The sequence below is a fragment of the Oryzias latipes genome, chromosome 20 (genome assembly GCF_053564925.1).
Source record: "Oryzias latipes strain Hd-rR chromosome 20, Olatipes_Hd-rR_3.1".
In the NCBI taxonomy this organism is placed as follows: Eukaryota; Metazoa; Chordata; class Actinopteri; order Beloniformes; family Adrianichthyidae; genus Oryzias; species Oryzias latipes.
Genome location: NC_136256.1, coordinates 4,179,841 through 4,194,357, shown reverse-complemented (window position 1 = coordinate 4,194,357; position 14,517 = coordinate 4,179,841). Strand labels below are relative to the sequence as shown.

General features: G+C 41.0%; 1 protein-coding gene across 1 annotated transcript; it reads right to left on the bottom strand.

Annotated features, from left to right (window-relative positions):
* Positions 1-11,792: 11,792 nt before the first annotated feature.
* On the bottom strand, positions 11,793-13,967 carry rpl22l1 (ribosomal protein L22-like 1). Its single transcript, XM_004080808.5, has 4 exons — positions 13,811-13,967; positions 12,343-12,456; positions 12,069-12,190; positions 11,793-11,986 (listed from the first exon to the last, which is right to left on the bottom strand). The coding sequence occupies exons 1-4, from the start codon at positions 13,877-13,879 to the stop codon at positions 11,842-11,844; spliced, it is 450 nt and encodes a 149-aa protein (XP_004080856.2). The 5' UTR covers positions 13,880-13,967; the 3' UTR covers positions 11,793-11,841.
* Positions 13,968-14,517: the final 550 nt, after the last annotated feature.

Here is a 14,517-nt window from a genome sequence, read left to right as displayed (position 1 = left end):
CTGATCAAATATTGAACACCTGAAAGCGAGCAGGGGCGTGTGCATGAATCCATCATCTTTCATTCATGAAGGGGCGACAGGAACATGACGGATCTGGTGCTTGTTTGGCTGGGAATTGACTGTGTGGGGGGGTCTTCATAGAGCAGTCAAGACCTGACAGCAAAGCTGTACCATGAAGGAATGATCCTCAAAACTTCAGTGTCATGGAAGTTTCAGACTTGGTTGGAGTTGGCAGGAGGTTGATGTTCGTCAGGTTATGGATTTGATGGTTCAGCTTTGGGTTCAGGGAAGTTCATGAGAACAGAACAGAAAGATGTTTGTATTGTTTTGACCTTAATCTGTGAGAACAAGCAACTGTTCAAATGTTTTTTTAAACCGCTTCTGCCTTTTTGAGCAGGGTTTTAGGTGCGCTTCCACACTGGCAGGTTTGATGAGAATCAGCTGTTTCCTCTAATGGTCCTCTTGGTTGGGCAGCTGTGACAGCTCACCTGAACTCTGGTTTGGAGCACACACTGGAACTTTGGTCCTACTGAGGACCAGGGTATCTGTCCACTTCAACCCTCTTTCTTCTCTTACAAAATGCAAATCCTCAAGATGTCAAATGTTACAGTTCTTCAAAAAATATAAAAACATTGGAGACAGGTGAGAGAGGGGAGTTGCTTATCATTGACTTCTATGTTAAAAGTTCCAACACAACATCTGCAATAAATATGTGCACATGTGTCCATCATTATTGGCTGCATTCTCCCCGTTCTGATCAGAGCGCATTCCATACGAAAGCACCCCAATGTTGGAACTGTTTATAGTACTATTTTTCCGGGCAGTTTGGTCCGCTTCAGTCTTTGGTTCTCTCCTGAGAGAGCCTTTTGTGAAAGCAAACTAAATCAAATGGAGCCTTAACCCTTGTGCTATCTTAGATGACCCCACCCTTACATTGACATGTTCTTCCTACCATGACAAAGGTGGATAAAGGTGGAAAGATTTCATGTAATCCATGGACACCAGTGAAGATCACAAATCATTGAAGAAAAAAGGTTCAGAGCACTGTCTAGTGGGTCTAGATGACCCAACTCCCAAAGTTAGAGTGCCTAGGATAGCACAAGGGTTAAAGTCCCACTCCAACTACATTGTTCCCAGTGATCTTATAATTATGATTATGCCATTTTTAGCCAAAATCAAAAAGTCTGTGTCATTTTTTAAGACATAGTTTCTGCAGAGCAGACGGACTTCATTCGAAGTTTGCCTCTGAGTTGTGGGCGGGACAATGAGCTGTTGATATCCGACCATTCCTTTGTTTACACTCTCTCCCATTAGCCTACAGCCCATTCCAACCCCAACCTAACAGTAGCGATGCAACAAAATGGTGATCAATATTGGAGCTATTCAGTTGTACAGTTAAGATCCAGATTCCAGCTCAGACGAGGAAAACAAAGACGTCTGCTTTTATCAGTTCTTCTTAATTTAAGCGTGTCTGCTACAGTACATGATTGAAGCTAACGTATAGTGATGCTATGTGTTTAACTGTCAAGCACAGTGGTGGAAGAATAATGATTTGGTTAAAAAAAACAATCAAGCTGAACAATTATGTTTTTTTAAACTATGTATCTTTTTTAGTATATGTGGCACTGCTTTTAGGATATGTCTAAAATAAGTTTCACTCACACAACTTAACCAACTTTAAATCTGAAAACATTTTCTTAGATTAAACATCTGGTGCCATAAAAACAGATTAAAGTGTGTACTTGTTCATTTGTTCCTGACAAGATTTATAAGAACTAATGACCAAGTAATTGCTCTTTGTGTTAAATGATTGTTTGAACTTCACCCCATTGACTTTATGGGCTTGGCGTTCCAAGCAGGAAGTACCCATTGGTTCCCAGAAGCCAAAATTCTTTAGACTTCTATAGAGAAACAAACAGCTGTTAGTCAATCTATTGGTCAGGATTAACATTCTGGCACTGATACATTTTTAACATGTTCTTAATAATCCTTATTTTTCCCCCAATATTTTTTTCTGTGGTGCAACTTATTCGAGTTACAAACTGGCCAATCAGATGCCTCAATAAAAGTAGGTGATCTCATGTTGACACATTTGATTGACAGATTTTCTAGAGCCCCCTTTCAGTGGTAGGGATGTGGCTTTCCATCAAGCCCAGTCCTGATTGGAGAGTGGTTGCCATAGAAACGATCACTCTGAAATCTCACTGCTCACGGACGTTGTCTGGTTCCAATATGGCGGTGTTCGACTGAATTGATTTCATTTCGTTAGAGCTGGAAGTGAACCATTTTCCATGGATGATGTCACTCATGACCGTTCTAAGTTGCAGTCAATGCTTCACCCTTACATGCAAGCATGTGTGGCTGTTTGTCTCTGTGTGACTGTAAAACGGGGAGGCAAAACCTTCAGGGTGTGCCCTCTCTTCACCCAACAGTAGCTGGGATAGGCTTCAGCAACCGCCCTAAAAGAATAAAGCTGTCTTAGATAGATGCTCCTTCTGCATCTCATTCTCATATTATTGTCAACAGTTGTACTGTTTTCAAAAACCTCTTCAAAGACGTGCACTGACAACAAATGTAGAAACTAACCTGAGCCTCTGGAACTGTCGAATACCTTCACCATGTGGTTCAGGTTAGCTTTGAGCCAGGCCTGTTGAGGACTGTTTAAATACTAAACTAACAAGAGGATCATTTTGAACTTAAGCTCAGTTTTGTATTTAAAAATATTAGTACTTACTTTAATCCATATGAGTTTTTCTGAATATATATACCGGTACTTTAAAAAAAAAGTTTAATTTTTGGATTTAAAACCTTCATTTTGGGAAAAATACATGTCTTGTCACTGGGCTTCATGTTTTTTATTAGCTAAACTAAGAAAAGCAAATTTATCATTCAACAAAAATGTATAAATTGTTAAAGGGAAATAGGCTATGGTAATACTACAAATCTGCAGTCACTAAACTCTTATTACAGAAGGAGTTGTCATCTGCAAATTCAAATATGACCCTTTTTTCCCCACATTTGCTCAGAAACAAGCTCCTTCCTGTCAGACCTTGATTGACTCTTACTATCAAAATGAGTTAAATGTAACTTAGAGAAGCAAGCAGTAGATTTGAGTGAGTGGAAGCTGTTGGAGAGAATCAAACATGAAGGTGAAGCTCGTGGTAACGTGGATGGAGCTGACCTGACAGAACAGTACACATCCAAAAGGCCCTCCATGAAAAACGTCATGTTCCTGAAACAGTCAGGATTGGTGTGTCATTATAACCTGGGGGGTAACATGATGCTGGGGGTCAGCTTACAGCACAGCCTGCACATGACAGAGTAAACTGGGACGCTCCACTGCTGTGTGCCTGAATTATATGAACAAACATATTTCATCACATCTCTATTTTACAGTTCATGGTTCCTCAACTAGTAGATACAAATGATTTTAAACAAGACGAGATGTTTGTCAGATAAGATCCATCTCACACCAACAAACTCATCACTAACAAACAAGATCCACGGTAACGTTCTTTTCTGCTGACTGCTGAGCAGCAGAAGGTGGATGCATTCCTGAGGCTTCATGAGATGATGGAACTGAAGCAGATCCAGATGCTTTCGCAGACAACGCAGAAGCAAAACATCTTTTTCTGTTTATGAATATAAAGGAATTTTCTGTTTGCTGGCAGCTCTTTAAAACTGCAGATACAGAAACTTGGTTGCAAAGCTGTAGACGCTGGCATGAGTAGAGCAGAGGCAATCCAGAATCTGAGTTTATGTGACTCAAATGTGACATCTGAACCCCAAATCAGAGACACTCCAAGCCAACACTTGGTTTATGTTCGATAAACAGGCTTTAATAAAGCATTTTTGACAGATTTATGTGACGTTACAATCTGGTTTCCATGATGAGGCTGTTTCAACACCTAAAAGAAAAAGTAAAAACAGACAGAACTCAGACTCATATTCTGTTGTTTTCAATAAGGATTTGGAGGTTCTTTATTAAACTCTTAATGTGTTTGGTTGTTTGAGGTACAGTCTGAACAGACACAGACACATTTGTGGCCTGCTGGAGAACATTTTGCAGGGCTCTGGCAGTGCTCTTCCTGTCGCTCCTCGTTCAAAGCAGGAGGTATGATCCTGATGTGATGTGATTGCTGTGCCATCTGGATGAGTTGCACTACATTGGATACTTGTGTGGGTTGTAGACACTGTCTCATGGTACCACTGGAGTGACAACACTGTCAGCATTCGAAAGTCACCAAAACATCATCCATGAAAACAAAAGGACGGAGAAGTTGTCTGTGGTCACCACTTGCAGAACCACTCCTTTATTGAAGGTGTATTGCTTATCGTCTATTAATTCCACCTGTTGTCTATTCCACTTGAACAAAATGGTGATATTTTGTGTTGTTTCCTAATCGAACAGTTTGATTACACAGAAGTGTGACTGACGTGACTGACATTGACTTTTTTGTGTGTCAATTATTTCTACTTTTAAATATGCAGAGGTTGTTTCGTATTATACAGTCAGGGGAGCCGGTTTAGCTCAGTTTGCAGCACCTTCCATCCGTGAAACCAGGATTCGAATCCAGGCTGCTCCCTATTCCCTTCTCTGCTTCTGTGCCGGTCCCAAGCCCAGATAAATTGAGAGGATTGCATCAGGAAGGGCATCCAGCATAAAACATTGCCAAGTTAACCATGCAACTCATTCTCAAAGGAGAGGTTGTTTCGCTGTGGCAACCCCTGATGGGAAAAGCTGACAGAGGAAGACGTTTCGTATTATACAGTCAACATTCATTCACTATTAAAAGTCCAGGTTTTTCATATTTTCGTTCATATGTGTCTTCTGAGTTGGACAGTCATTTTTCTGATAATTCCAATACCAGGAGAAGCACAATTTCTGTAAATTTCCATTTTCCTTGAGGGACATCAATCCCTTAGTGCAATTGGCACTAAAATTTGAACAAATTTTACAGTTTTGAAATAAAAACTCAAAAATGTTCTGTTTTAAAGCACGTTCTCACCCAGATTCCATTTTATTTCTCTTTTGAGGTGCATTAAAAAAACACTCCATGTATCCAATCCTGGTCTGGCCAGGCCCTTCTGTCAAATCTAGGAAACCTTTTGGCCCACAAGTCAAAAAGCCAGCAGGGGTTAGCGCTGTTAATGCCTCCGACCTTTTCAGTGGCTCACCTGACTCACATCTGTGAGCTGCGTCCATAGACTGTAAAAAAAATATATCCATGTGTCCATGTTCTGCCTGTCCTGAGCATCACATGCTAAAAAGAGGATAAATACATCACTGTTTCAGGCAAACCTATGATGGGTCATCTGTTACTGGCACCGAGCTCATCAGCAAGTATGTGGGGAAACAACCTGTGTCTTCATCTTACAAACACTACTGAAGTCTTTTGTTTAGAGTTGTGATGATTTGAACCCAATTCAGTAGGCTTGTACTTGTTTTCATATAGGGTCATGTATAGGCTGTTAATTTGATGTGTTTTATTTTTGTTAAATATTCACGGCGGCACAGGAGTTGAAAGGTTGTAGCTATAGCTTTCTACAGCACATCCGATTCACCACTGAAACTGTTAACTGACTTGTCCCTATAGAAATATGTATTAAACACATTTACAGACAGATCATGTTGGGGTTTTTCTTTTCATTCTTTAAAGGTTTGTTCCTCAAAGCTGCTGAAATGAAGGACACTGGGAGTCTTTTGCACTTTAAAGCTAAAGACCGTGCAGCTGTTAAAGTCCGATATCATAAGTCCTGTTACTGTCAGTACACCCGATACTTTAACAAGCCCACTGCAACAGTTACTGGAACCACAGAAGAAGAAATGTAATATGGTCAATGTAATCATTTGCACAGGCAGCACATGTATTTTCTTTAGGTGGATTATTTGTTGCTAACTTTATGCATTGAATTTGTGTTTCAGAAAAGAACCATCCTTTAAAGTCAGCCACAAGATCTCTGTGACCAGATAATCGAGAACTGAATAATTTTAAATCAGGAGGTGCCGAGGAGGAATCAGCTGAGAAGAAATTTCATCAGTTTGGTGAAAGAGCATGAAAACTTTGGTGCTTCAGACTACAGGAAGTGTAACAGAAATACCAACATTGTCTTTGCTAGCTTTGAAGAAAAACACTCCAGTAATTCTAAAAGCTAATTAAATGACTAAATCATTCTGAAGCAACCCAAAGTTCATAATGAATTTGTGTCTTTGTCATGACAACACATTCTGTCTAGGTTGGAATACCCAAGGGGTAAAATCTGTGGTGGTAAAGTTTTTGGTACATGTGACTCAATATTTATTCATACTAATATTAATCAATTAGATGAATAGAATAGAACAGGATAGATGTTGTCCTTGGCAGAGCAATTACATTGTGTTGATAAAAAGAGAAGGTTGACCCTTGATTTTCCTCAGCTAGTGTTTCACTCCCTGAAGCGCAACATAAGTGAGCTGATTTTGTGGAGAGACTTGCTGCAGATAAGCTCATGCACAGGCTACTACAGACAAAACAACAGAAGTAAGCAGAGCAGAAAGTGACACTGAAAGCAGACATAGAAGAAAAGCTGCTTGGCAATTTCTTGAAGACACAAGAACTTTTTTTATTTATTGTGCAGCAATGATGATAAAGAGGCTCATATGAGACTCTCCTGCCCTGATACTGATGTGGCAGTCATTGCTGTACGTCTCTAAGATCTGCACTGTAGGTTTTACTTCTACACATGAGGCATCAGCAGAACAAGGATCATAGATTCATTCAAGGTGACCTCAGCTCTCAGCATCAGTCTATGTTCAAGCCTTATTGGGATTCAGTTTTAGGTTATGACTTAACAAGAGCTTTTCATGGCAAGGGGAAAAAAATGTGGGTAAAAGTTTTAAGACGGATTGCTTCACCTTTGAAATTCTTTGCAAATATGTTTGCAACCTGGATGATCAATCATCTGCACAAAATGTAGACGATGCAAGAGACAAAGCAATCTGCCTGGCATCTTCTGCCCTGCCAAAACTATCAATGCCTCCAACATACGACACTCTACTTCAACACAGTAAAAGAGCAAATTACCAAGCAGCAGTAATGAGGAATTGTGTGAAAGCTATTGTGTGCTCTCTCATGCATTGGTAGAGCATGGCGCATTGAGAATGGAGAATTAAAAGTGACCTGGGTGAATAACAGTCCTGTTCCTCAAAGTGGGCTGCGGTTGGTTTACTGCAGGTTCAAGCAAGGCAAGCATGATGTTATGGTGCCTGTCAGTCTCCTCCCTCTCCTGCTCTGCACCCGACTCCACCAGCTGTGACCACTCCACCTCATCAACCGCTGCATCTCAAAAGGAGACTCAGCTCCATGATTCAACGCCAGTTCGTTGCCCCTTATGGTGGCTATACCTGGTCTCAGTCTAAGCTCATGTTTGTGAAACCAAGTCTTGTCCCGACTCTAATATTATTCTCCCTGCTTCAGGATTCCAGCCTCCAAGTGTCACCTGTGTGGAAGTCAGTTCGAGCCCCCCTGCATTCCTATGGAAACAACACGCTCTGCAAAGCCGTGCTACTACCTCAAGCCGCAGTCCTCATCAGACTCATACCAAGCCACAACCAACTCTCCTGGAAGGAAAATACTCTTACCTACCTGTGTCCTCATTCTGGGTTTCAGCATCTGGGTCTGTCCATCCTACCAATCATGATGCAGACAAATGTTCTTGTATGTCAACAAAACTGTCTCAGATTGACTTAGGTGCCACCACTGAATGTTGTGAATGTTCAGAAGGAAATAGAAGAAAGGGGTATATGGGATGTCATTTCTGACAGTGATGTAGATGATTAAAGATCTGAAATAACCATAAACATCCTTCACAAATAAAGAAAAAGAAACCTAGAAAATATGAGAAGCAATTGACTCTTTCATCAAAGCTCATGGTAATTCTTTAGGATCTTTCAAAAATGTTATACATGTATGTAAATGTCAATTGAGAGATTTTTTTTTTGGTGCTGAAGTGAACTTTGAAATAACAAAACAAGCACACCTGACTTTTCGTTTTCTTTTTTTAGGTTTTTTTACATTTTGCATTCATCACAGGTAGGAAGGATTTATAGAACACTGAGCCGTGACTCACGAGACGTAACCACCAGAACTAGGTGTTAGAACTGGAGCTGTTTCCATTGCTTGTTGTCTCTCCAGGAAGTCTGCCCACCCCTGATCTCGGCCATGTCTACGTGCCTAAATGAGTTCCTACTGTGTGATTGGCTGATTAGAAATTTGCGTTGACGAGCAGTTGGACAGATGTGGCCTGTGAGTGTGTGGCACTATAGTTTCCCCAAATTGCCGAGTGGAACCACCAGAAAACTAAAAACATAAATAAGCGCAGGACTCTGACGTAAGAAGCTGAGACAGATACTTCATACAAAATAAAAATATTTATTAATAGAATTGTTAAAAGACAAACCCGAAAACCATAAATGATTGGGCCACATCAGAGCCTGCACACAATCCTCTGCAGCTCAAGTGTCTGTTCCTAAACTCAGTACTTGAAGTCCTGACATCCATTGGCCATGCCCACAATGCACTCAGGTGGCGACTGACACCTGTCCGTCATGGGAGGACTCCAGACTCCGGTGGCATCTGGTAAGACGGAGAGACAAAGGCAAAATTGTGTGGCTCCAAAGTCCAACAACAGGCTCAAACACACATACCTGTGCATGCAGCCTAGGAGCTCGAGTGACATAAACACAGCCTCTGATAGGATCACATATAGGGATCAGCAGCAAAATGGGAGGGAGACCTACCTGGCTCACGTTAGGACATCGTGCTGAGCAGTGTCTGAGGCTAGACTCAGCTAAAAACAACCACTGTGCTGTGCAGCCTGAGGCTGCGCTCAGCCAGTCCAACCTTGATGCAGCAGGCTGACACTGACCCTCAGACTGCCACAGGGAAGCCAGCCTCACAAGCCCTCTGCAGGTGGGCAGCTGGTGCGCACAGGAGGAATCAATTTACCAAGTGGAACTCCACCTGCAACAAGAGTATGGTGTACACTGCATTTGCTTTTCCATGGTTCATACAATTATTAACGTTTGCCTGGCTGCTTCTGATTTGCTGCCACCTGCTGGTAATGTGTTGAAATGCTGTGTGCTGCACAGTATGAGGATCATCGTTTACCTTCAATTCAGATTCAGAAAACCCTAACATTTAAGAGCATTCTCAGCCGCAGAGTCAAACGCGCACACATCCATCTAGGAGTGCAGTTTATGCTTTGAACATACAGACTTTATCCACACAAAAAATAGAATATCATGGAAAAGTGTTCATTTCCGAAATTCCATTACAAAAATTAAACTTTCATAGAGTATAGGTTCAGGCCCAGCTGTTTAATTTATTTTAAGTATTCATTTTTTCCAGCCCATAAACCCACAAAAACTGGATTTCAGAAAATTGAGTTTTACCAACTAATCACCTACTAAACCTGAAACACCTGCACAGTTTCCCCACACGTCATTCAATGGTTCAGTTTGGTTCAATACGGGGAAGACTACAACGCTGTGTGCCATCCGCCATAAAACTCTACCAGAAGAAGAGGAATATGAGGAAGACTTCAGACTTTACAACCAGCCAGAAGACCACCACTGATCCCCTCCATAGTCTGGTTTAGACACAAATGTTCCTAGATAAGGAGGCTGTCTGTTCACAGAGCGTTGTGTCCAAGCAGATCATCAGAAAGTCTGATGGAAGGACAGAATGTGTCCAAGCAGATCATCAGAAAGTCTGATGGAAGGACAGAATGTGTCAGGAGAAAATGCAGCAGCAAAAGAGATGACTGTGGACTTCAGCAGATGATCCAAAGATTCAAGAACTTTTATACCTACAGAATGTTGATGCCACATGCTGAGTTTATTTGTTTATTTTTTACTATATTGCTAACTCATTGTGAGTAACGTGTACATTAATCCAACCTGCTCCTAAGCAGATTTTTCATTCATTCATTCATCTTCTTCCGTTTGTCCCTTTTGGGGTCACGGGGCTGCTGGAGCCTATCCCGGACACTTGTGGGCGAAAGCAGGGGACACCCTGGACAGTCTGTCGCAGGGCAAGCAGGTTTTTAAATACTTTTATTTTTTTGGTCACAGGAATATATTTATCAATTGTTTTCATGAATAATTCCCTTCAGGCAACCATAAAGTTTCTAAATCACATAATGAAGTGTTTTTGTGTAAGTGGGGGGAGGGGGGGCATACATATGTATTTAAAAAAAATTTTTTTTTAAAGTTTTTACTCAGAAGCCAGTTTACAGCTCATTTTAAATGACTATGAGAGCAGACTTCATGTGTGGTTATGCATTACGATTTCTAAATCTAAATCAGGGGTGTCAAACTCATTTTCACCGAGGGCCACATCATCAGCATAGTGGCTGTCCTCAAAGGACCAGATATAACGTATACATGTAACTAAATGTAATGAAAAATAAATGTAAAGACTCCTCAATGTTAAATAACTCATTATTTATTTATTATAACTTTTTAAAGTGACAATTACAGTTGCATAGAAACATATATTTGTTGTTATTCTAGCATAAATCCTTTTACATTTGATTCTGTCAGGTTAGATTATATGGACAGTGTTTAAGTCCTAATGTTTAGTTGCCAAATCCGATATTTCAATTTCAGTTCCCCCTAGATCTGAATAAATACAAACCAATTTTTATTTTAAGAAATTAAAAACTTTTATGCTCTCGAGACATCTTCTCAGTTTTATACAGACACATAACGTTGCGCTGCACAAAATAGTTCCCAAACCAAACATGTAGTGATATTCATCGAAATCTAACAGTGCGCACTCATGTTTGGTGTTACAGAGTGAAGGAGAACAAAAATGACCCCCTCCCCCACCACCCCAACACAAAATCCTCCGGCGGGCGGCCGTGTCGCGCACTCAAGAACGCATGCAGCGTGTAATGGAAATGAATACAAATGGAAATTAATAATTAGAACGCAGTAAATTTGTCGTATTTCCTTGCTAGACGGAATCTTCTGTTGTAGAATGAGGATGTGTGCTTCTGAAAGCTGGCGCCTGTGTGTGTAAAGGGAGCCGCGTGCAGCAGAGGCAGTGAGAGGCGGGCCGACAAGAGACAGTGAAAGGCGCTGTGGGAGAGAAGGAGAGAACAGTCTGAAAGAAAGAAGGAAAGTCTGAACACAGGACTAGCAGAAAAAGTAAATTATCAGCAAAGATGAATGTGTTTATTATAGTTCCAATCACGCAACATATGCTAAACTTTCAAAAAAAAAAAAGTGCGGTGATCGTCACAGCCCTACACATAAAATGACATGGCGGGCCACATTTCGCCCGCGGGCCTTGAGTTTGACAAGTGATCTAAATCTATAAATCTGTCTGGTCGCTTCTGGTTTGCTGCCACCTGCTGGTGGTTTTGTTGAACTGCTGCGTCTTCTGGTTTGCTGCCACCTGCTGGTGCATTACATTAACAGAATGAGGGTAAACGCGGATCTTCAGTTCAAATTCAGAAACCCAATTAGACGTTCACAGCTGTAGAGCCACACGTGCACACATCCATACACGAGTGTGGTTAATGCTTTGCACATACGTGTTGAGGAACATGCTGATCCTTTTCCAATAAATCAACAGAGCTGTTGCTGCTTCTGTTTTTGTCAGGCTGCTCTGTAACTCTGTTCAGTCATCCTGAGGATGAGAACATCCTGCTTTGAAACTATAGGAGCCACGTTGAGTTCTGTGTGGCTCTGAAGATAAATATTTGTTGCTTTTTTTGAGAATAAAACCAAAACAACACAAAAGAAAGTTTTTGCACTTTTATTTTACTGCCCACACATTCCACTGCTGCTCTTCACTCATCTGTCTCCGACTCCTCGTCCTCCTGACTGATCTGGAAATAACGCAGCTCATATGTCTCTTTGTCGGACGCCACCACTCTCAGCCAATCACGGAGGTTGTTCTTCTTCAGGTATTTTTTTGTCAGGTACTTCAGATACCTGTGGTAGAGACAGCTGTCAACGTTATAGCAAACCTCTTCCTCGTTAGCTTTTGGAGCTCGAGCAGCGACCCTCCTCTCACCTTTTGGAGAACTGCTTCTCAGACGTGACGTTGATCTTGTTCTTCATGCGGCCGACCTGAACGATGTTACCCAGATTGCCTGTTTTTCCATTCACCTTGATCCTCTCTTTGAGGAAGGTTTCCTGATGAACAAAGCACAGTGATGCACTAGGGAAGGCAACCCTAGTAAGTTTGGAGCTAGGGAAGGAGACCCTAGTCCAGACACCTGGTGAGCTGTGTGCATGATCACAGATATAATAATACATGATAGTTAGAGGATGGAGAGCAGACGTACAAAGTTGGCAGAGTCCAGGATCCCGTCCTCCACAGGGTGTGTCAGGTCCAGGGTGAACTTCCATGAAACTCCCTTTTTAGACCTTTTGCCAACAGCAGGCCTCTTCTGTTTGATCTGAGAGAAAGAAAGAAGGAACAGAAGCCAAAAATATGATATTATTGATCATTTAAAATGTGTCATTATTAGGGTGTAATGATTAATTAACCATTACTGGCTCATGAATCGACCTCCCAGATCCATCAGTCTGAAGCAAGTTGTTAACTGACTCACTATATATCATTAAAAAAACATGTTAAAATGAAATAGATTATAATTGATCTTGGAAAGACATTTGGATTGAGACATGGTAGCTTTACTTTACTACGTGACCATAGCTTCATCATAAAAATAAGAGGTTGTATTTAGGATCTTCTAATCTCTTCCAACAGAGATTTTTTATCTTTGTCAGAACAAATTACTGAAATGTTTTTCTAAATTTTTTATAAGTTACTTTTTTTTAAACAAAAGCTGTTTGGATTGAGACTTGGTAGGTTAATCTTACTATAAAGTAAAAACGACCAATCACAGCGGACAACACACACAGTGATGTCAGCCAAAACGGATCAGTCCATCATTTCAGTCCAATGTGTGGAAACAGTTTGACTTTAGTAAAGTCATGTGACCATCCAGTGTCTAGAATACTCCCTTTGGATTTTTTGGATGTCAAAAAACAGCAGTGGGTTGAACTTTAGGAAACTAAAACGTGAATGGATTTGACATTCATTCTGGTTTGTTTGGACACAGATTTCATTTCCACTTGATGATCTGGAAGAAATCCAAGAATCTGGAAAACTTCACTGTTCAGTAGCAGGAATTTCTGTCCAAGTCTCGCTGGTTTGTATACCCGACCACAAAGTATCATGTGAATCGAATCATTAAAATGAATCATTATACTCCAACAATTTACATTGACTACTTTGTACACATTCATTGTAGATCTAAAATTCCCATTCTTCTCTCAGAGCAGAAAAATGTCTACAGCTGTAATTCAAGCGTCTTCCTTTTTTCAGAAACAAAACAAACAAAATACTCTAACGGGTGGTGCAGGTGTAGGTTTAATGCATCTGCACCACCTGTCCTATTTATAACAGCTTAATTACATATTATTAGAGAAATCGCGATCATTCACGTGACAGTAAAAGTAGATCACGTTTAGCTTAGTTACTTAAAGTGATCGTAGAGGGAAAATAGAGTGTAGTCCGTTAGACTTGTGCGAAATAAATGAAACAAACACGTGTCAGCTAATGCTAACTGTTAGCTTCCGTCCGCTTCGTTGACACGTTTCCTTTAGTCACTAAATTAGTGACGTGGATTTTCCCCTGAGTGCTGTAGACCGGGGTGTACAGCCTCACTTACATTTACAGTTTGAGTTTCTGGTGAAAAATGAAACATTAAGGGGGGAAAAGTAGCCGGAGCGGCATTAACTCACCGGCGCCATGTTAAGAGCTTGGACAGGAAAGAGAGAACGGATGTGACGCAGCAGTGACGTATGCAGCATGCACGGACCGCCCTCCAAATATGGTCAAATCGGCGGAAATGTTTGAATCAAATATATTTTTTTAATTAAATATTTATAAATAAAAATGATTTGCCCGTTTGAACTGGCAAGAAGACATTTAAATTTTCCATATTTAGACGTTTGGCGCCACAATGAAGGGGGTTCAAAGGTCAGCGATTACCCGCACGCGCTGATAATAAACCTGCTGAGCCAGGTCAATGATTGAAAAGTGCCTGGACCTTATCCCACGGCCTGCTCATCCACATTCTATTGACTGAAAAAAACTTGATGACGAAGGCCGCCATGGCAGCGCTTTTTTTCCAGTGAGTCTGAGAAATGCAGGGCGGGGGGGGGGGGGGGGGGTGTGTGTGTGTGTGTGTGTGTGTGATTCATGTTCACATGTTTCCAGGCAGGGTCTCTGCCACGTATGTTTTAGAACAAACATGTATATTGTCAGTATACTTAATTCTGTCCATATTTCAGACTGGCAGAGAAAACCATTTGTCAATAAAAAGTTGGCTCTTATTTTGAAACTTTCACAGCAATTCTGAACGTGTGACTTCAGAGCTTTGCTGAATGAGTCCTCACTTTTATTCTCCACAAATAAATACGTTTGAGAGACAGAAAACCAGACAGGC

Excerpts from the sequence above, each read along its gene's own strand:
- rpl22l1 (XM_004080808.5), bottom strand. The coding sequence starts at position 13,879 with ATGCTGCATACGTCACTGCTGCGTCACATCCGTTCTCTCTTTCCTGTC. Across the intron at positions 12,457-13,810 it reads AAGCTCTTAACATGGCGCCG|ATCAAACAGAAGAGGCCTGC; the intron begins GTGAGTTAATGC and ends TCTTTCTCTCAG. Across the intron at positions 11,987-12,068 it reads GAGAAGCAGTTCTCCAAAAG|GTATCTGAAGTACCTGACAA; the intron begins GTGAGAGGAGGG and ends TCTCTACCACAG.